The sequence below is a fragment of the Drosophila suzukii genome, chromosome 2L (assembly GCF_043229965.1).
Source record: "Drosophila suzukii chromosome 2L, CBGP_Dsuzu_IsoJpt1.0, whole genome shotgun sequence".
NCBI lineage: Eukaryota > Metazoa > Arthropoda > Insecta > Diptera > Drosophilidae > Drosophila > Drosophila suzukii.
The window spans coordinates 5,109,468-5,130,494 of NC_092080.1; the positions used below are offsets into that span (position 1 = coordinate 5,109,468).

Consider the following 21,027-nt stretch of genomic DNA (forward strand, 5'->3'; position numbering starts at 1 on the left):
ATGTCGAGTTAGCCCACGCTTAATCCTTTTCTTTCCTTTCTTTTCCCTGCCATTTTTTTGTGAAGTGTTTCCGTACTTCATTACGTTTGGCTTGAGCTTCGGCTTTGGTTTATTTTAATTTCATTTTATGATTTAACTTTACACCTGCTTGAAAAACGACACACACACTGAAGGACTCTGGACTGCACTTCAATTAAAACCCGAGTCCTGGCCAAGGCACTTAAGTGCTTTTTACTCCTTTCCCCGCAGTGAAAGGTGTGAGAACATTTCTTTTGCCCAAATTATTTCAACATTTTCCGCTCCCAAAAAGGGGGGTAGAGGGGGTTTGTCCCAAAAAAGGGACAACAGTAATATGAAGATTTCTCTCGAAGAGTTCCTGGCATGCCGGGTCAAGGGTTTCCAAAAAGCAATGCTTTTGGGCTTGGGTTTTGGGATCGGGTTTACACTTTGCGTTCTGAGGGGTTCGTAGTCAACGTCCAACACTTCGTGGGCCAAATCTTCGTGTAATCGGATAAGGTAATTGGGAAGCTTTGTCTAGACATTAAGTGTACATAGTAAATTTTGTTTTCCCCAGTTTTGACCGAAATATGACTGCCTTTGCGGATTACTATGGGTTTCGGAAAAGCAACTTGGTACGGTGGGTGGTTAGGAGAATTAATTGGATTGGGAGTCATAAGAAGAATGAAGATTTTCCCATTGTATCTTTTTTTAAATGCAATTAAATTTATAGAAATATTAAATAAAGGAAAGGTACTATTTATTTTTATTTTAATATATTTTTAAACCCTTTTTTTAACTTTACTTTTTAGGAAGAACGTGATACCTAATCGGTATTTATTTGGAATTCATTCGGTATTTTTTTGTGTCATTTTTTAGGAAATCTCCCCTATAACCCACAGTACACACTACACTCCCATCAATCAGAAATCGTCTCACATTGGAAACCTTTTCGGTGTTCGGGATCAAAACTTTTGTACGGCAACACATGTTCCTTGGCGTAGTTGAAAGTCCTCTTTCCTTTTTGGCCAAGTTACGAACCAACTCCAATCCCTTGAACGCAGTAGGAACAACTGCGACGGCTTTTAATAAATCGATTTAAATTTCTGATCATATTTTCATCTCTAGAGAAATTTAATAGTTTTTCGCAATAACATTTTATGTGCGGACGCATACCCAGGACGCAGGATCTCAACATCATCCACTCGCCACGGTAGTAAAAAAATAGTACACCGAAAAAAACACCCTTTTGAAACAGAGTATTATAAATTCCTTCTCTTTATGATTTGGATTGACATAAAATGGGACACATTTTATATTTTGACACAATGATATACAAAATATATCTTACAAACGTTTAATAAGAAATGTAAAAGTTCGAATTACCAGAAGAAGTATTAAAATACTGTTTTCTGGAGCAAGCCAGTATTTTATTATGCAACCAAATTATTATTATATTTTAATAATGTTATAGACTTTATATAACATCAGAAGGATACATTTTTGTATTATACTTTGACACAGAGATGTAAAATATATCTTTCCAATGTCTTATCAGAAATATATAAAACCGAATATTACCAGTAAGAGTATTAAAATCTTGTTTCCTGCAGTACGGCTGTCTTTATCATGAAACATATTTATTATAATATTTTAAAATTGTTGTATTAAATCTAGAAGGACACAATTTTCTATCTGTACAGCAGCAAACGGGTGAAACTAGCGAAAACTACCCAACTAAAATAATAAGAGCGGCAACAAACTTGGGCCCGGCACGTTGGGCCAAGTCCAAACAAAGAAACTGCAAAGTTTACGGGTCACACGATGTGCCAGGAGCTCTACGGGGAGCCGGGTTGCCCATTCTTTTCCGCAGGACCTCTTCCAGGACGACGGCGTCTGTGCAGCTTCCTGTGCATGGCAATAAAATTACTTTAGCCCATAAGTATGCTACAATTTTACGTACGAGCTGCAAGCTTTTGGTCGCAAGTGCGGCAAATAGTTTTGCCGCCACGCCCCCTGGACACTAACCGCCCTCTTTTCCCTCTCCCTGGACCCCGAACCCCCCTTTCTCCCGAGACACACACATCATAATTAATGCAAAGCTGGCAAATGTATGCAACACCTGCGGTTTGTTTAAAACGACCGCAGGCAGCACTTTCCATATAAGGTCCTTCCCTTTTAGGGTTTTCCAGCCAATTTTGGTTATTGAAATTATTTGGCCAAGTCGCTGACATTTTATGTTTATTTAATTGCAGGCTTAAGCTAACGGTATTCCGTAATATCAAATTTTATAACGAATTCTAGGAAATATCCATTAAGTTTACAAGTTTAAAAAGTTCTAATCAATTTTAAATCTTTTAATTTGCTTCCACTTCTATTTTAATTATTTTTTCTACATTTATTATTAATAAATTATGAATCGAAAGAGATGTTTTATTTAAAATATCTCAGGGTCTTTTATGAGTCATCATAATAAGCATGGTTACGATAAAGTAAGATCTATGACTAATAATATTGAAAACAATGAGTTTTGTGCTGATAGCTTTTCTGACTTTTGACAATAAAAACTATTTAAAGTTTGTATGATACTATAGAATTATCAAGTAAGTGACTAACTTCCTTGGTTTGTTTATTAAATTTAAGTCGATAGACCTTTTCCAATTCCTGTCCAATCAAATTTCAATTCCAATTTCATTTCAATCATTTCCAATGCCCATCGCTTTTGAGTTTCGATGCCCGGGGGTCAATAAAATTGGTTTTTCAATTTGCAGTGGCATATTTCAACTCTTGCGGTCAAGTGAACAGGGACTAGAACCCAAATCCAGAACCCTTATATCTGAAATCCCCCAACCCCCGGTTAACAGCCGTTGACATGATGACGACATAAGTTCCTTGCGGTTAACTTTTTCTGCTGCATCATTCCGCTCGGGGGTTAACTATAATTAACCAGTTTAGCCCACATACCCGCCAGCACTTTCATTTGCCAATTGCCATTTGGGTTTTTGTTTTTAAATATTTCAGAACCCTATTCTTTTCTGCCATTATCCACTTATTTAGGGTCTTTTGTCTTTAGTTGACATGCAAATGAGTTGCTTGTTTTGAGGCATTGAGTTGTTGACCTCCACTTGTCAATTAAGTTGGCATTGATGTCACAGAAGAATAAGACCTTTGATGAGTGTATATAATTGTGGGTTTTAAACTTACTTATTCGGCGATGACATAATTGAAGGCCTTTATATATAGGGTTAGCTTGTTAGAGAGCTAAAGATAATAAAATGCCATTACCGTTGAAAAGCAAGGTTCCATCAACATAAGAAAATACGAAACTTTAAAATAACTATATATTTATTTATTGATTCACAGATATTATATCTTCTGGGTTAATTTTCTATTCATTTTTAGTTTGTTATATTTAAACATATAGTTTTCCCGAACCATTTTGAGAAATACTAGACCATTGAAACTTCATTTTCAGCTCCTCTGATGTGTAATTAAAAAATATCTTAAGCATACTTTTGTGTGCGGTCCAAAACAGACATTTTGCGGGGGTAAAGAGTAATATACACTGTGAGACTTTTTGGAAAACCACCCACTTCCTTCAGCAGTGGGGCAGCAAATGAAACCCGACATCGATTTTGTTCTCAAGTTACACTCGCCTTTGTTTACACAAAAATTATGTTTAATGAGCAGCAACCCCGAACTTCATGGAACCCAGCATCTTCTGGGGTTGGCACAACTGACAATTATAATTACAAGGTCTTAAGTTTTTCGTGAAAATTATTATTTTAATTATGGGCCCCGGGAAATGCGAGGGTGGAAATTCAAGAAGAACAAGGAAAAAAACGGAAACGAACGACCAGCGACAAAAATTCGATACATTTATGACATTTCGACAGATCATAAATTCAGCGATTTGAGCGATGTGTTTGTGAGACAATAAACTAAACGAAATATTCCGCTTTATGCGATTGTCAGACGATTCCAAGGGGATTGGTTGCGAAAAAAGAACCATCTAATCAAGTGACATAATCAGTTTTTATGGTTGCTACAGAGCAATCGTAACTTTGGCACATAGTAACCCCATTTATCGGCTTGGGTTTTATTTTCGCACGTTGATAATTTTTATTTCCCACTGGCTGGCAAGATAACTTCACTGCGTATGTCCTGTGCAAATAAAATACATTTTTGCTGCGCTTTTATTTCCCATCATGAAGTTCCCGTCCACCAACGCCCTCCCCCGTTGTAATAATCATTTATTTAATGTGTCCAAACATTTATTATTTCCTCTGACCTTTCCTGGCTGGCTCGTCCTTCGACGACTAGTCCTTCGAATGGTCAAAGTTAGATTGGACACTTGCGCCATTTTCTCCTAATGAATCTAATTGAGTCAAACAAGTGGCCAGAAACATTATGGTAATGCTAATGGTGTCGCCCCAATCGCTGTGACCTTCATGCTCGGTCTGGGTCTTTAAGATGGGGCTAATTTTGTTGGAAAGGGAGAGGTGGCATGGTTTTTACTTATAACTGATAAGGAAATACTGAATGAATTGAATTCAAAGAGAGAGAGAGAGAATGAGTGGAATAGAATGAACGGTGTTGCCATACAAATCAAAATATTTAAAAAATGGCAAGTGTTTAAATTTGGAATGAATTGAATTTAAAGAGAGAAAAAGGGAGAGGGAAAGATTTATCGGTGTTGCCATACAAAACAAAAGATTATCAAAATTGCAAATGTTTAAGGGCTGAAAAGAAAGTGCTATTAAAAGAGAGAGACAGAGAGATAGAGAGAAAGAATGAGATTGAACGGTGTAGCCATACAAAACAAAATATTTAAAAAATTGTATGTGTTTAAATTCTGAATGAATTGAATTAAAAGAGAGAATGAGAGGGAGATAGAGAGAGATAGAGAGAGAAACAAGGATAAACAAGGAATAACAAAATCGTAAAAGTTTAAAAGCTGAATGAATTATATTAAAAGAGAGAGATAGAGAGAGAGAGTGAACGGTGTTGCCATACAAAACGAAAGATTTAAGAAATTGTATTTTCCTAAATGCTAAATGAATTGAATTAAAAGAGAGAGACTGGGAAAGAGATAGCGAGAAATAGAGAAAGAGTGAGAAAGGACGCAAGTACTTAAATGCTGAATGAATTAAATTAAAAGAGAGAGAGTAAGAAATTGAACGGTTTTGCCATCCAAAAGAAGAGATTAAAAAATGTTTAAATTTTTAGCACCTAATCATATTGTGACTCATTGTTTATCAACAGAGATTGTACAAAATATGCATTTAATTCCATATTCAGTACCGTCACAGCTTTCATTTTTAGTCGTCGTGAGCATTCGAAATGATCAAGTCTGTGCTATTTTTCGCTTTCGCATTTATTGGATGCCCCTTGGCATCTGGATCTGTAATTCCTGGGCTATCACATCTTCAGATGGAACAATTGGGAGGAATCTGCTTGACTACGATAAGCCTAATGGTAAAACAGACGGCTGATGAACAACATAACTTGACTAATTCTAAAGAAAGTGAACATATAAACCCCATCAAAGCTACTGAAGATAAAAAGATTGCTCCAGCCAAGACAATTCCAGCTAATTTCGAAAAGATCGGTGAAAGGTTATTCTACATAGAGAAGAAGACCCAACTTAATTGGTTCGCTGCCGTAAAGGCCTGCCAAAATATATATGGTACACTGGCGACTTTGGTGAGCCAGGAAGAGATGGATGCTATTTATGAGAAGCAGGTGCTCGGTAAATACTGGACGGACCTTAACAACCTGGTAAATGAAAGGGCCTGAAGGCACCCTTTCTAAACTGGAGATCCGATCAACCCGACAACTTCAATAAAAACGGGCGTTGTGTAACCATGTTTGGCCCCCTTATGTATGATGATAATTGTGAAAGGGAATTTTATTTTGTTTGTCAGGCCAAACTTTTGTAGAGCAGATAACATAGTGAAACATATTATTCATAAATTATATACCATGTTTAAATTCAACAGTGTTTAATTTAGCTGATAAGAAATGCCTATTTATGTTCTCAAAAAGTCATAACACGAAAAGATTCGTAAGACTGTTTTGAAGAAAGTATTTCAAACAGTATACTAAATTATAATAAATAAAATAAATTAAGGATACTATTCTTATTACATTTTTGATTTCATTTGTTTGTATACATAAATCGATGTTTTATTTTTTTATATGTTTTAATTTTACCCCCTGAATATTCTATTATTTTATGGTAAATTAAAAAATAAACGAAAGTATGTGAACAACAAAAACCAACAATGGAAAGTGGCTGGATCCGTATCAAAATTAAGCCAATGGCGAAATGTTAAACGAAAATATTTCCAAATCATTGATTGCCATACTCGCGGCCTGAAAATCCTCTGTTTGCATATTTGTGTTGAAAAAATGGATATACACTGTACAGTATGCCCTCGGAGCTCAGTCTATGAAATAATGAACGCATGAATGATTGCATACTTTTCGGCTGCTTGCCATTTAACATTTTCATTGCCATTACTTGCTCTCTTTTTTTTTGTTGGTTCGTATATGAAAAAATACCGAAATCGGTTAATGTTTATTGAAAAAGCATAAAATTCGTTCTACCAGAATGGAAAATATGCTTTTGATACAATTATTGTGCCTATCTGCAGGCGCCGGCCCTGAAAACGCACCCCGAACCCAGAAACTGAATCCCCCCCCCATGCGAATTCAGTCAAACTTTTTTCTATACCCTTCAAGGGGTACACCGTTTTTAAAAAGAGTTTGTAACTTGAAAAATAATTTATATATTAAAAATAAAAATATATATAGGCTAAAAAGTCTGAATGCATAAAAGCAAATATGTATAAAAAAATTGGCTTAGTTTGTAAGAAGATTATATATATTGGTTGTCCAGAAAGCTGTGCATTTGATTGCTCTACAAATTGTATTGAATTCATAATTTTTAATATTTTAAATATGGTGTTTATTTATTTTTCCTGGCAAAGAATATATATATATTTAAGGGTAAAATCTATAAAAGGGTATACAAACTTCGAGTTACTTAAATCGAGCTTTCTTTCTGGTTTTTAAATTTGTTTTTCTTTTTGCGCTCTTTTTTTCGTTTGAGTTCATTTTGCCCCCGGCCTGCTGTTCTTTTTTGGCTGAGACCCCGAGGGCCTGCAGTTATATGGGTCGCTTGCCGTTGATAACAATCCAGGATAATATGCGGCAGCCAGATGAATCCTGATGTGGCTCTAGGAATCGGCTTTGGCCCCGTCTCCATTCGGAAAGTGTGGGTTGCGGAGAGCGGAAAGCAATTTCATGGCCACGAGGTGGAACAATATCGAAATGGTATGGGGGCACTGAGGGTCGAGGAAAGCCCATCGCATGTTTTAGTTGGGTTATTAGCATACGTCGCATTGCTGATCTCCCAAAAAATGGGGACTATTTAAGGCATATTATTGAATTTATGAAAGGTTTTGGGGGGAGTTCTTAAAAAACATAGTGCATTTTTATACACTTTCAATGATTTCCTTTGATTTTATTTTTTTCGATGAAAGGAAAAGTTTTTTATTATTAATACCTATCTTTAGATTTATCGAACTGATAATACAAAGGTTCCTTAAGTATACTTACAAAATTGAGGACTATTTAAGGCAAATAATTGAAATTATAAAGGAACTAAGGGAGAAAGCTTTTTCATTTTTATAAATTTTTCCATTATTTTCCTTTGATTTTCTTATTTTAGTTAGAAGTAAAATAGTTTATTACCAAAACATATACTTTACTTATATCAAAAAATTAATTTCTTAATAACACTAAAGTTCCTTAGGTTTACGTACCTTTTAAATCTATAAAATATTTGTGTTTTATAACTCCTCATCTTTTGTAAATATATTCTTTCAAAACAGATTCCTTACAAGTTTTACACTATTTAGGCATTTTCACCAAATGTTATTTTTCTCTTTCTTATTACCAAGTAAACCAACTTTATATAAATTTCCTCTCAGCCCTGGCAATTTAAGCCTTAATAACTTGACCTCTTATCAGTGCTCTGATCAAATATTACAAATTTTCGATTATAATTTAAATGAATTTTGAGCGTGCCAGAAAAACTTACCAGCAACAACAAAGATGAAAAAAGATGGTGAAATTACAACGCTTTGATATTCAAATGCTCTTGTAAAGTTTGAACTCATTTTCACAAATTCGTGTTTTATGCATTATTCAAAAGTGCTGCCCAATTTGCGATCCTTGGCCGGCAAAAAGGGTTAAGCAGGAGGAGGGGGGAGACCAGAGCATATTACAGGACATATTTGATATTTCATGCCCAAATAAATGCAATGAAAACCCATCAATTGACTCGACTCGCCGTCAACGCCTCAGTTGGCATCGACACTGTGTGGCTCGATTTGCATATAAATTGCTTTTGACATCGTTTGTTTGCCGAACTTCCCTCCACTTATAATTCCCAAATTCTTTTTTTTCTTTTGCTGTTTCACCATCACCGGCCATGTCAAGTGCTTATCAGCCTGTTGGCATCTGTCCGGAAAAGCAATTGCAGAGCTCTCAGCCTCGCTTTTTTAATTGCCACAATTTGCGCTTAAACGTTTTGGCATTTCAACTCGGCGCCTGCAGCTGCTAAAAAACCAAAATACCCAACAAAAAAAAATAAGAAACAAGCGACACCCATGGTGACAATTATATAGAGCAGTTCAGAGTTCCACTCCAGGTTGGGGATTTTGAGAGTGGGATGTTGATGGTGGTACTGCCCTCGGGGCAGCATTGGAGGCTTACAAGTTGGCCCATTAGAGCCACGCGCCTTGTAGAGCCGCTCTTTTGTGGAGTTTTGGATGGGCTCGGGAATGAGTGGGAATTTTAACTTAAATGCCAACAACAATAATGCAGTGCGAGGAGCTCCAATAGCACTTTGATCAAGTCGAAACAAGTTGCCCTGTAAAAAGATAACAATATTTAAAAATTGTAATACAATTGATACTATTTTTCCGGTACTATCTGTGATATTCCAAAAATAGTTTTATGTTTTATTAACTTTCAGAATGTTCACAACATGAGAAAAAAAATGCTGCTTTGTTAAAAAAAGAATTAAAAAAATAATAAATATAATTTTTAAAGGTCCCACCAAAAATGGATTTATTTTTATAATGATAAATGAATAATTTAATGTGTCCCGAAAGCTAATATGTAGAGAATAAAAATATTTAACATCTTAAGAAATATATAAATACTTGTTAAACCTTACTCAAAAACTATACGTTTTTATTATTTTTATAATACCCACAGTATCTTTAAATGTTCCCCGCAAAATTTTAAAAATGAAGTCCTTAAAAATTGTTTTCATTACTTCTTATATTTTATTTAAGAAAGTTAAATAAATCCAGTGAAGATAAATGATGTATTTTTTTTAAATCTTACCTATATCAGGACACATATTTTAGTATCTATAAATGTGTCCCAAAAATGATTTGAATAAAAAGAAAGGAATTAAGGAATTTATACGTACATTCATTTGAATTTAAAATATACACCTTATGTTAAATAATACATAAGGAATTATTTAAGATTGAATTTTATTTTGAAAAACCCATTAAATATTTAAAAAAAATCAAACTCAATGACAAATCGGACAAGCCTCAAAAATCCATTGCCTTTTTCCACCCAGGGGGCAACATGCGGCGTTGACACAAGAATTCTTCGGAAAAACCCCAAGAACAAGACGTTAGAAAAACTGGAGAAAAGGAACCGCGACGATGGCAACTGAGGGTGACATTATTTTTCATGTCAATGCCCAAAAAAGGACCAACCAGAATAATAACAAGAGAAAAAGCTGGAAAAGCGAAACACGAAGTGGCGGCTGACTTTTGGCGTTGTTTTTTTCCACGCTTGGTTTTCCTGGCAGATTCTTTTGCATTTTTTATTAGAACCAACCACGCCCACCCAGCCACCCCGCCCCCGAGGGCAGGTGTTGTGCGCTTTGTTTCTATTGTCATCAAGTGAATTGGCTTTTAATGTTGCCGCTGAGATATCTTAAGAATAATTGTTTTGCGTGTTTTTCTTGATTTCCAGGGCTTTTAGATTTTCGTATAGGCCCCGCAGGTGCGTTTTATTTCTGGCCAATCTTATTTCTGGCCCCACGTTTTTAATGTTTACTTAGGGTCATGTTTTCGAGGGTCGCAATGGGTTGAATTTTGGTGTTTTTTGGGGGTTTTGGAAATGGTCTTGGGAGTTATTAATTGCTGGGTGGAAAGTTTTAAGGTAAAATGGAAGTTTACCTTAAGAATATCGGAGAAAAAAGAAATTGGTAAGGTGGCTGGAAAATAATTAAATAAAATTTTAATGTTAATGCAAAACCAGGGGAGCAAGAAAACATATTTATTTGAAGTTATCTTTTCATAAAGTTTTTTGGATTTGGCATGCAGATTCTTGAGGTTCTTGCACAGTGCAAGTTTATTTCAGCAACTTACTGTAAACCCTACAACGCTAATACCTAGATTTCGCCCACATTTTTTATTATTTTGTGAGAGTGTAAATGGGATTTTGTTTTGATTATCAATATTCATTTTGCCAAAAAATGTTTGAATCGGACCATTCAATAAAAAGTTATAAGCAACTAAAGTGTGCCATCTTGAAAACAGCCGATTTGATGCATGCATATCTCCATCTCTTTCGCACTCCCTTTAGCTTAGTATCATCCTTTCTTGTTTTTTATTTCCCTTTCAACAATTTTTACCAACTTGTGTACTTTTCCAATCAATACATTAGCAACTTTCTTTTACCCACCTATTTTTAGCCCTGCAAATGGTTTATCTTTAGCACTTTCCAAACCCGTTCGAGAAAATTATTCCCTCAAATATGCAAATCCGGCTCTCGTGTGTGTGCACGCATCATTTTCGATTTAAATATAAATTAATATTTTAACACGCTTCAGCTCGGTTGTGTTGTGTATTTTTTTCGTTTGGTTTTTGTTTTGGAACTTAATGAAGTCGACGAGGAGCCAGTCTGGCTGTGATTTCGAAGCCCGAGCATTTTCCGCTGTTCATTTAAATTTAAATCCATGTGTGTGAGCTCCTTTGCTCATTTAATCTTAATTAAAAACCGGTTTTTCGGGTTGCTCTTGCTTATGCACATATATTTTTTCCCATTTCTCTGCCCAAAAAAGTATGCTACAAGGCCGAGAACTGTTGAGTTTTATTGTATGTGAAGTAGAGCCTGGCACATTTATTTAGTATTCATCATATTTCTGATTTATTCAGTGGCGAATGGGCACGCGTATTTATGCTTATAATTACAACCAGAATGTAACCCCAACTTCGGAGAAAGGGTTGTTTTGCATGTGAGAGGCTGTTTATTCATATGAAAATTGTTGTTTTTTGGGTTTCGTTTATAGTTTAAGTATTTCACGGTTGAATTTACACCTTTGGGATTAGATTAGAGTGGAAGAAAGGCCTCAAGTGTGTGGGGGTTGAAAATGCCCTGTTGTTTTGGGAATACAATAACAATTGTGGGTTTTAGTTTAACATATGTGGGTTAAAATTGACAGATGATTGGGCTATTTAAAAATCTAAGGTTTTTTTAAAGAAATGGAATCTAATATTTAATTATTAATTCAATAATATTTTCATAAATAATTTATAACAGGTATTCGTAATGATATGATCTATAACTTTGATCTATTTTTTTTTTAATTAACCTGTAGGTTTGTAAAATTTTTGTATTTTTCTTCGATATTTTTTCTTTACCCAAATCAAATCTTCCCCTAAAATATTTATTTTTACGCCAAAAACCATTTTATATAGATTTCCCATTTTCAACCAGGCATTAACACATTATAAACTTTCAGTTTGCGCGTTTCCAATGCCTATGATATTTTATAACCCGAAGATAAACATCAAAAGCGACTTTTCGACTGTACCATAAAAATTGTTAGAAACATACGCACATGCACACTCCATATGTTCGCTTGCAGATTATTTTTTTTGTGTTAAGAATTTTCAATAATTCTGCAAATTCAAGAGGGGGCGGCTATCCCGGTTTTCGAGGGGTATGTTAAGCGCTACCTTTTGACGCACTTAATCTGCCAATAAAAGTAAATCAAAAGGCAGCGAAAAAGCCGGAACAACCCCCAAACCAGCGGCAGTTCAAGAGGCATTTCCTGTTTTAAATTGAGGTATGCCATGGGATATTGCCGATATGGATATGGGATATGGCAAAAAATTCCTAGCCTATTTTTTTTTTTCGCCGTTCATCTCTTCAATAAATTGCCGTTGTTTTTGCGAAGAGGGGGAAATGGGGAGTTTCTGTGTTGAAAAGTGTAATTTTAAAAAGTCATAATCGCAGATAAGTGCGGTCTCAAATTGCCAGAGCTCTGCAGACCCGGAGTAAAAATGCCTGACAGTGGGCTATTCCTTACAACGGCCAACGACTCATCATCGGGGGTTCGGGGAGTACGGAATAGCCCTATATATATCACATATGAGTGCGATGGTCTGAGTTTTACACAACTTTCTGCCCATAATCCAAGCCGCCCACAACAACAATGGCAGTGGAAAAAGCGAACGATTTACCAATTTTCATTTCAAGTCCATTGTTGCCAACCCATCCCATGATATATGTAGGTATTAAAAGTTATTGAAAAAACTGCTGACAAAAGAAGTATAAATATTTACGCAAAATACTATTTGAAAGTCAAGAGGAGGATCGAAAATCGTGTGAGTGGGTGGTTGAGTCCCTGTTTTCAAAAGCGGATTTCAAGAGCCTTCGACTGGCAAATGCAAATGATTGGCCCCTTTGATGTTAACCGCCATAAATTTCTCACAAAGAGAAAAAAACTTAAGTTTGGACTTGAGATTTGTTTGGTTTTAAGGGTTTTGAGGCATGTTTTAATTACAAGAAAGGATTATTCAAGATAAATAAAGGTAGATCCAGGAGTAAGTAGGGAATTTCCAGTTCTTAAAATCAATTTTTATTTTTCTTATATTTTTTAAAGCCTTAAAATACTACCCTACCCACCTATTTTATTTACCCACTCTCTTTGCCACACACTGAAATCCGAAATTAATTAAAAACTCGCAGGCAATTCAAATCCTGGGAAAGTTGAGCCAGCAAAACAAAAGTTCTCCCCTGAGTTTCAAGGAGATACAGACAATAGATATAAATAAAAACCGAAAATGCTATAAATTTTATGTGAAATATAATTGCTTAATGGCATTTCCTGGCATAATTGCCGCGTTTTGCACCTTGGGAGCTGGTCCTTATAAATAAAAATTAATTTTAAGCGGCCTGAGCAACAATAACAAGACAATTACACACCGCACACACACCCTTCATCAAGGACTAACAAGGACATAGGGCCGACAAATTGTTGGCCTCCGTTTGTCGAGTACAAAATTGAAATTAAAAAGAAGAAAATGTACAAAGGCAAAAAAATGTCTAAAATGTTAACAACTTTTCTGGTTTGGGTTTTGGGGGGGGTTGTGAAAATGGAAATGGTGGCTTTTCTTGGTGGTGCCTTGTCATCCCGGTGGAAACTGTGGGAAATTGTCGCGTCTTGGGCGATAAATCAGGCAGGTGTCGTCGGCGGTTGGGTGTTAAGCATCTTGGCAGGCACTCTCGTTTCTTTTCGCCGTGTGAGCTGTGTGGTCGCATTAAAAATGCAGCAAAGTTGCCGGAACAAGCTACATAAACCACCCGCACCCACTTGATTTTTCCACATCCCCCCCAAACGATATTTCATGCAAAAAGGCGGCAGTAATTAAATTCAAGGAAAACTAACAGCGAAGACCGCACTGTAAAAATGCCATAATTATACGCGACTGCATGTCGTGTGGGCTTAGTGTACCGCCACCCCCTGTTCTCAACCCACCCCCGACCCCCGCCCTCTGACCCTGTCAGTTTAACCCCCGACCGCCGGTGAAACCTGCGGGGCGCACATACGCCGAGCGTCATAACCTTTTACTGCCTTCGTCTTGGCCTTCGTCGACATCTTCATCTTCGTCTTGGTTTTTTGGGGGAGCCTTTGACCTCAACGTTTTCTTTACACCCTGGAAAACCATGTAGAGCTTTTTGGGTCTTTCAATTTTCATTTTACTGTATTTTATAACCCAAAATTCAAATCTTAAAAGAATAAGTTACATTACATTAATCAACCGCATTAAAAAAATATTTTATAAATATTATGTGATCCTAAAGAATTCGCGTAAGCCTTAACGATCAACTTTCAGTAGGTTCAATGCCATATTTTTATCTTAATTTTTTGTATAACTATAAATAAATATCTTAGAAGTAGAAGCTATACAAAAATACTCAACATCATTAAAAAACATTTAATAAAATAATATGAGGCTGAAGAATACGCGTATACCTCAACCCCTAACATTCGGCAGCCTTTTTGCCATAATATATTTTTACTTTATTTTACAACCATAGATTAAAATCAAAAATGTAATAGCTCCTAAAAAATACAACAGTTTTCCAAAAATATTTATACAAAATATTAAGGTGCTGAAGAATTCGCGCGTAGCTTAACCATTATCTTATAATAGACTTGTTGCCTACATACAACTTATTTTATAAAAGTGAAATTTTATCGAAGTCCTAAGTATCGGTAATGAAAAATAAAATAAAATCCTTATATAAGTTCATTATAGAGTACCCAACATTTCGAATATCTCCAACGACCATTATCTTTTCAGCTTGCAAAGCAACCACATTTTTGCAACGCTTTTCCTGTCTGTCTGCCTGCTTTTAGGTAGTTGGGGTTGGTGATGCGGCTGCTTTCGCGTCTTAATCCTTTTTCCATTATTATTTTCATAATTCTTATTTACATGACGCCAAACGTCTTCGTCTCCGTCGCTGTCTTGGTTTTTCCAACGCCTTCGCCGAGATTTTCTGTCTGTTATTGTTGTGGGCGGGGCGTTTTCCCCTAATTTTCCCGGCCAAGGGTAGAGCTTGTCTCTTTTGCTTGGCGCTTTTTTAATGTTTGGCGAAAAATTATTTTCTTATAACTGAATTATTCACTGATTACATGCCGTTGCCGTTGCCTTTGCGCCCTGTCTCTGTCACTCGTACCCCCTTAACCCTATACAGCCCCCCTCCATCCGTTTTGCCTGCCGCTTTCGCTTTGCCAACCCCTTTTCGGTGCTTTACAAATTTATTACTCATACGCCCCGCCCAACAAGCTCCCGGCTCGTCGGTTTTCCACTTTTCCGGACAGACCCAGTTCGGAATGATTCGCTCGTTTTGAGCACAGGGGGTGGTAATGGGTTAAGTTTTCGGGGGGTTTGGGGGTGCGCATGTGAGAACTGCATAATTATGAGCGCAAAACGGATTTAATTTTTAATTAAAGCGCATTTGAGGGTCTCCAGCTCCAGGATTTCGTAGCGCGAAATCGCTTTTTGGTTTCTGTGTTTGTTTTTCGTCTTTGCTCTGTCTGTGATTCTTTTTAATGGTTTTATTATAGGCAAATTTGGGATACTTAGGGTTGAAAAATAACACTAATGTAAATCTAAAAATAAAAAAAATATTGATGAAATACCGCCTTAAGTACAAAATATCTTTTTAAAGAAAGGGCTTCACTTAAATATATTAAAAGTAAATTAAAATTCATCTTCTTTCTGGCCTCCTTAAATTAAATTCCTTTGTCCCAGGGAATTTCCAATAGCTTTCCTTGGCCCGATGGCCACTTGTGACTGCCTTTCTCCCATTTCACCACCCAATGCCTCATGCGCTCAATATTATGCTTTCATTTCTGTTTGCCAAGTGTTTGCATAAAGCGCGCGTTGACTGACCACGCACCGCTCCCTTCCTCGATGACCACGTAAGTACCTCCTGCCTTCCCGGCTGAAACTGCCCCTCCATCCGACCATCATCCAAGTAACGGGCATCGATAATGTGTCCCATGTTTAACAGGAGGTTGGACCTACCGATTCCCAACTCCTTCTGCACAGAAAGAAATCTCGAGAGAGTTTTTTTTTTAATTTTTAAGCAAAAACAAGACATAATACTTGAGTAGAATCGTAAGGGATTTGTATTATACGAGATCATTTAAAAAGCAAAATAAATATTAAAGCCTTTATGACACTAGCTTGATTCTTATTCACTTTTATGGCCCTATGAAACCAGCCTAATTTTTAACTAAGTTAAACTAAAACTTATATAATATGTAAAATCATAAAATATTGTTCCTAGGTTGCCAAAGATTTTTAAATTAAATGCTGTTAGATATCAAAAATCAAGCAAGTGTCTTGAGGCCTACAAGAACTTTGTAGTTCTAGGATAAAGTTTCGTTGTAAAACAAGGTTTCTAAATTGGTTCACATTCTTGAGAAAAATGTAATCTTATAAGCAATTGGTTTATTTAAGAACTGTTACTTCTTAATTTCTAGGAAAAAAATTGATTGTAAAACAAGGTTTCAAAATCAATTCACATTCTTAAGAAAAATGTAATCTCATAAGCAATTGGTTTATTTAAGAACTGTTACTTCTTAATTTCTAGGAAATAAATTGAAAATTTGAAAATCAATTCACATTATTAAGAAAAATAGTATCAGATAAGCTTTTGGTTTATTCAAGAACTTTTACTTCTTAATTTTGCTAGCGATTTGCGTTTCGTTTTTTTGAAGGATCAAAGGACAAGCAATTGTCATAAGGCCTTTCAGAACTTTGTTGTTCTAGGTAAATATACCATTATATAAAAAAGGGTTTCGAAATATGATTCATAGAGTATTAAATATGAATATAAATGTATTATGATGAGGCATTGGATTTTTTTAAGAGGTATGATTTCTTAATTTCGCCACCGATTTATGTTAACTTTCTTACAGTGTACCTATGCTCCTGTTTCTGAACCCGTTCCACTTTCGGGCGCCCGTCGACGTTGATGATGACACTCATAACAATTGCGCGACGGCATTTTACCTGAACAAACTTTGATACATGCATTGGTCGGTGGAGGGGTTGATGAGGGGGTGGTAGGGGTTGTAAGGGGTCGAATGGGTGGTTGGGGGATTGGGACTTCCAGCTGAAGGCAATGGCCAAAACCAAACCAAACGTAAACGCAAATGAAAGCAAAATGCAGCCATGTCAGCAGCAGCAACAACAACGTGGACGATGATAGCGGTGCAGTTGGCTGCTAACAAAACAAGTGGGGAGCCCACATTGGCAAAGGGGGTGGTGGGTAAAAGGTGGGCGAAAGGTGGGTGAAAGGTGGGTGGCTCACTTGGTACCTTAACCATTTGGCAGTTGGCACTCGAATGCAATTTCAGTAATTAAAATAAACAACAGACGACGATGACGTGCAGTTTGACTCCACCGATGGGCTTTTGGCCAGCTCGACGACAACATCATCATCAACATATCATTATCAGACAATCCTGGCATCCATTTGGGCCAATTGCTTTGTCAAAATAAACATTAAGTGTTTTTCGAACTCAGTTGATATGAGCGAATTTTGAATACACTCACTGGCATTTTACTATTTATCAATGAAATCTTAATCTATATTGTAAAATAATAATATCTGTATAGAAGTTAATTAGTATGAAAGCTTAAAACGTGTCTAGGGAACGAAAGCTTTAATAACTTTTATAAGCCCGTTCAATCGACCGATCTGGAATCAGATTCAATCAAAGCTTGTATGCGAAATGTTTGCTGTTGCTCGAGAGATATATTTTCGCGAAATATTTAGAAAATTCAAAACTGGTGATATTTACGAAACCAAGTTAGAGAAATATAGATTGGCAATAGTTAAGTCTGGAGTTCTTTAACTTAATGACTTTATAACGCAGGCTGTTAGAATATTATCTGTTCTAACCATGTGTAACTATTGGGTTATAACCTGATTAAATTGCATTCAATTATGCGTGAAGTTAATAAATAAACCCGTCTCAGACTGACGCATCCGAATGCAATCACTGCTACTTAGAAAAGCTGTAATAACCTCTATAAACCCGTTCAGTCAACCGATTGAGAATTAGTTCTCTTGGAAACTCAATGCAAGATGTTAGGCGGTGTTAACGTTTTCTATGTTGTATTTGGAGTATTGCCAGTCTTCTTAAAAGGTAAGTAAAAAGATTAGATCGTCTAAAAATATAAACATAAGTCTCCTTGAAAAAGTAAAAAAATGTTCATTATAAAGATGTTAACACCAATTACCTGAACGTATAAAAAAAAGGTCTAATAAGAGACCAAAAATTACATTGAGATCGTAAATAAGTTATAGAATATAAGCAAACTAACCTAACTAAATCTTTGTAGCAATTCATGGGCAAGAAGAATGCGGAAGACTGCGGGAGAGCCAGCTGTACGATCGTAATGAGATTACCTCACCGGATGAGTACACCTGGATAGGCCGCGTGGGCTATGAGAACTCAGATAATGGAACCATAGAATTCCACTGCCTTTCTGTTTTGATCCACCGGCAGTTTGCCATTCTTCCCGCCCACTGTTTGCTAAATATACCGAATTCCGATGCCACATTCATCCTTTTTGGAGACTGGCAGGCTCAACAAAACTACACTGAAGGTGATTGCCGCAAGGTGAAGGAATTCTCCCAGTGCACCACACCCCCACAGATGGTGGATATTGAGGAACTGGTGGTGCATCCTCAATATAAATCATCTAAGACTTTGGATGGCTTAAATTTTAATATTGCCCTGGCCAAACTGGAGAGGATCGTGGAGTTCACAGACTTCGTACAGCCCATTTGCTTGCCACCTGTTGGCGAGGATAAGGACAAACATATAGGTCAGAGGTTAGAATGGGCGGGATTTGGTAAAGCTCGAGATGTGGAGAACTTGGATGATAAGTGGCGTGTGAAGACGCAGCTACAAATTGCCAGCCTGCAATTCTGCAACTCCAAAATCTGGAACCGTCGTCCACTTTTTGAGAATCATCTGTGTTCGGTGGGAGACAAGAAAGGCGATCTTCTTTGGGGATCCCCTCTGATGGCCTTTGAAGTGTTAGATGGAAAGCCAAGAAACTTCTACTTAGTTGGAATACAAATCAGTTCCATTTCGGCTCCTGGTGAGGATCTCGACTCTTTCTTATTTATGCGCATCCTGCCATTTAGGAGTTGGATTCAGAAAAATATTAAATATAACTAGGGAGAACAATCAAGAGATATATGTGCTTTACAAAGACGTCAATAGTTATTGCTAATAATGGAGTAATTGAATCATAAGAATTCATTAAGTAATAAATATTAAGGTATTTTTAATCTTTAAATAAATTAAAAACTATATGATTTTGATCTTTTGAGTAATTCTTTAATTCTAGTATTTTTATTTAAATACCTCTTGTATTGGAAACATAGTTTTGTTACCTGTCTTCAGATAATATTATAGTTTTTTTGACTAATGTGAAGATTTTGTTAGATGAAAAAATCAGAGATTGAAAATAAACATTATTTGTGATTTTTACTCTTAAAGGTCTGATAAAATGTTTTTTCTATGTGTCTATTTTTCGGACTCACTGTGGTGAGTACTTAGACTTTTATTTGTCAAAATTAAAATATTATTATTTTTTACATTTAAAAATACACATCACAGTAGTTTTAAAAAAAATATTTGTTTTGGGTCCCTGGTAAAAATTGAATCTAGTATTTTTTCCTAGTGATACATAGACATGATGTACCCTATGCTCAAAGGACTCTCCCCCTAAAGAGGACATAATTAAAGTCCCCAACGAAGCTGGAAAGTATGCTGCGGCTTTTGTGGCCAAAGGCGAGCACGGGAATTGACTTAATTAAATGCAATTTTCAATGCGTTTTTGGTCATTTGAGTGCGCAATTTACTGTTCACCCCATGCAGTGAAAATGAGTGTGTGTGTGTGGGCTGTGTGTGTATGGGTATGGGAAAAGGGGGCGTGGCATTGTCACTTGGTAGGTTTTTATGTTTGTTTAATTGTCGGGAGATGCGTTTCGCTTTATGCTTATTTATGATTTAATTAAATGCAATGCAGACCGCAAAATGAGCCATGTTCGAGGTGTTGGGGGTTTTCCTGGGTTTTAAGGGGGTTTGAGAACAGCTATTTAGGGGTGGCATCCATCGATGGAGTGTTTATTTTGGTTTCGAGACGTTCTTTGTGGCCAGAAAATGACCAGAGAAGCTCATTTAATTAAGTCGCCCGTTCATAATGAGGGAATCCTTTGGCTTTAACCAAGGCACATAAGCATTTAAATTTTATAGGTAAATATATATATATCAGCCATTTATCATGACACCATCATCTGGTAAAAAAAGGGTTAGACTATTCAACCATCAATCAAATTATTAAGGCTTCTGTATTTTTTTCGTTCACTAATTTCCCATGTAACATTTGGACATTAAAAAAAAGGGAATTATTGATTAAAGTAGCTAAAAAAAAATGTTTCGGCATGTACCCCCATTTGAGTTTGATTCGACCACATCCTTTTTGGCCCTAATCCCAAAGCCCCACACTAAACCCACCTTTACTTTGTTTTCGGCTTTTGAATAATTGAATTCTTCTGCTTGGCGAAACACAAAACTCAAATGCACAACCGATTGAGTTGATCAATCAATTTGAGGGTTTTGATGGAATGCCCAACCGGATATGAGAAAAGAGTAAGATATGGCAACATGAATGTAGATATTTTATACTAGGAAAAGGATGAGGATTTAATTAACTACGAATTCACCTTTAAATGAGAAAAGTGGCTTAAAGATAAAATATGTTTATTAAATATTTAAGCTGTCAACAATATTCCAATAAATGTATTTTATTTTAACGTACTGTGTTTATTAAAGGCCAAAAAGGAGCCACATAAATGCAAGTGGATCTGGTAAAGAAAAATTGAGATATTTTAGTATTTAAAAGAAAAGAAACTAGCAAGTGTTTAAAGTACAAATTACCATTGTATTGCAAAACAGCAATGATTGTCAGACTTATGATGTATATAAAGAGAGACATGTTTACGTACTGGGTATTTAAAAATAAAACCTCTAAGAAATGGATAACAATTTTTGTCAGCTATATCTAATGGTAAATTTTACGGTGAATCAAG

The 21,027-nt window shown here is 36.1% G+C and overlaps 1 protein-coding gene across 1 annotated transcript; it reads left to right on the forward strand.

The window, feature by feature from the left end:
• The first annotated feature begins 18,003 nt into the window (after window positions 1-18,003).
• Window positions 18,004-19,108, forward strand: LOC108010259 (melanization protease 1-like). The gene is made up of 2 exons (XM_070996454.1): window positions 18,004-18,064; window positions 18,261-19,108. Exons 1-2 carry the CDS (start codon window positions 18,004-18,006, stop codon window positions 19,106-19,108), a joined length of 909 nt encoding a protein of 302 aa, XP_070852555.1.
• The last annotated feature ends 1,919 nt before the right edge of the window (window positions 19,109-21,027 follow it).

Bases quoted from the DNA above. Each gene is read 5' to 3' on its own strand.
- LOC108010259 (XM_070996454.1), top strand. From the start codon at position 18,004: ATGTTAGGCGGTGTTAACGTTTTCTATGTTGTATTTGGAGTATTGCCA. The intron at 18,065-18,260 runs GTAAGTAAAAAG...AAATCTTTGTAG, and splicing joins ATTGCCAGTCTTCTTAAAAG to CAATTCATGGGCAAGAAGAA.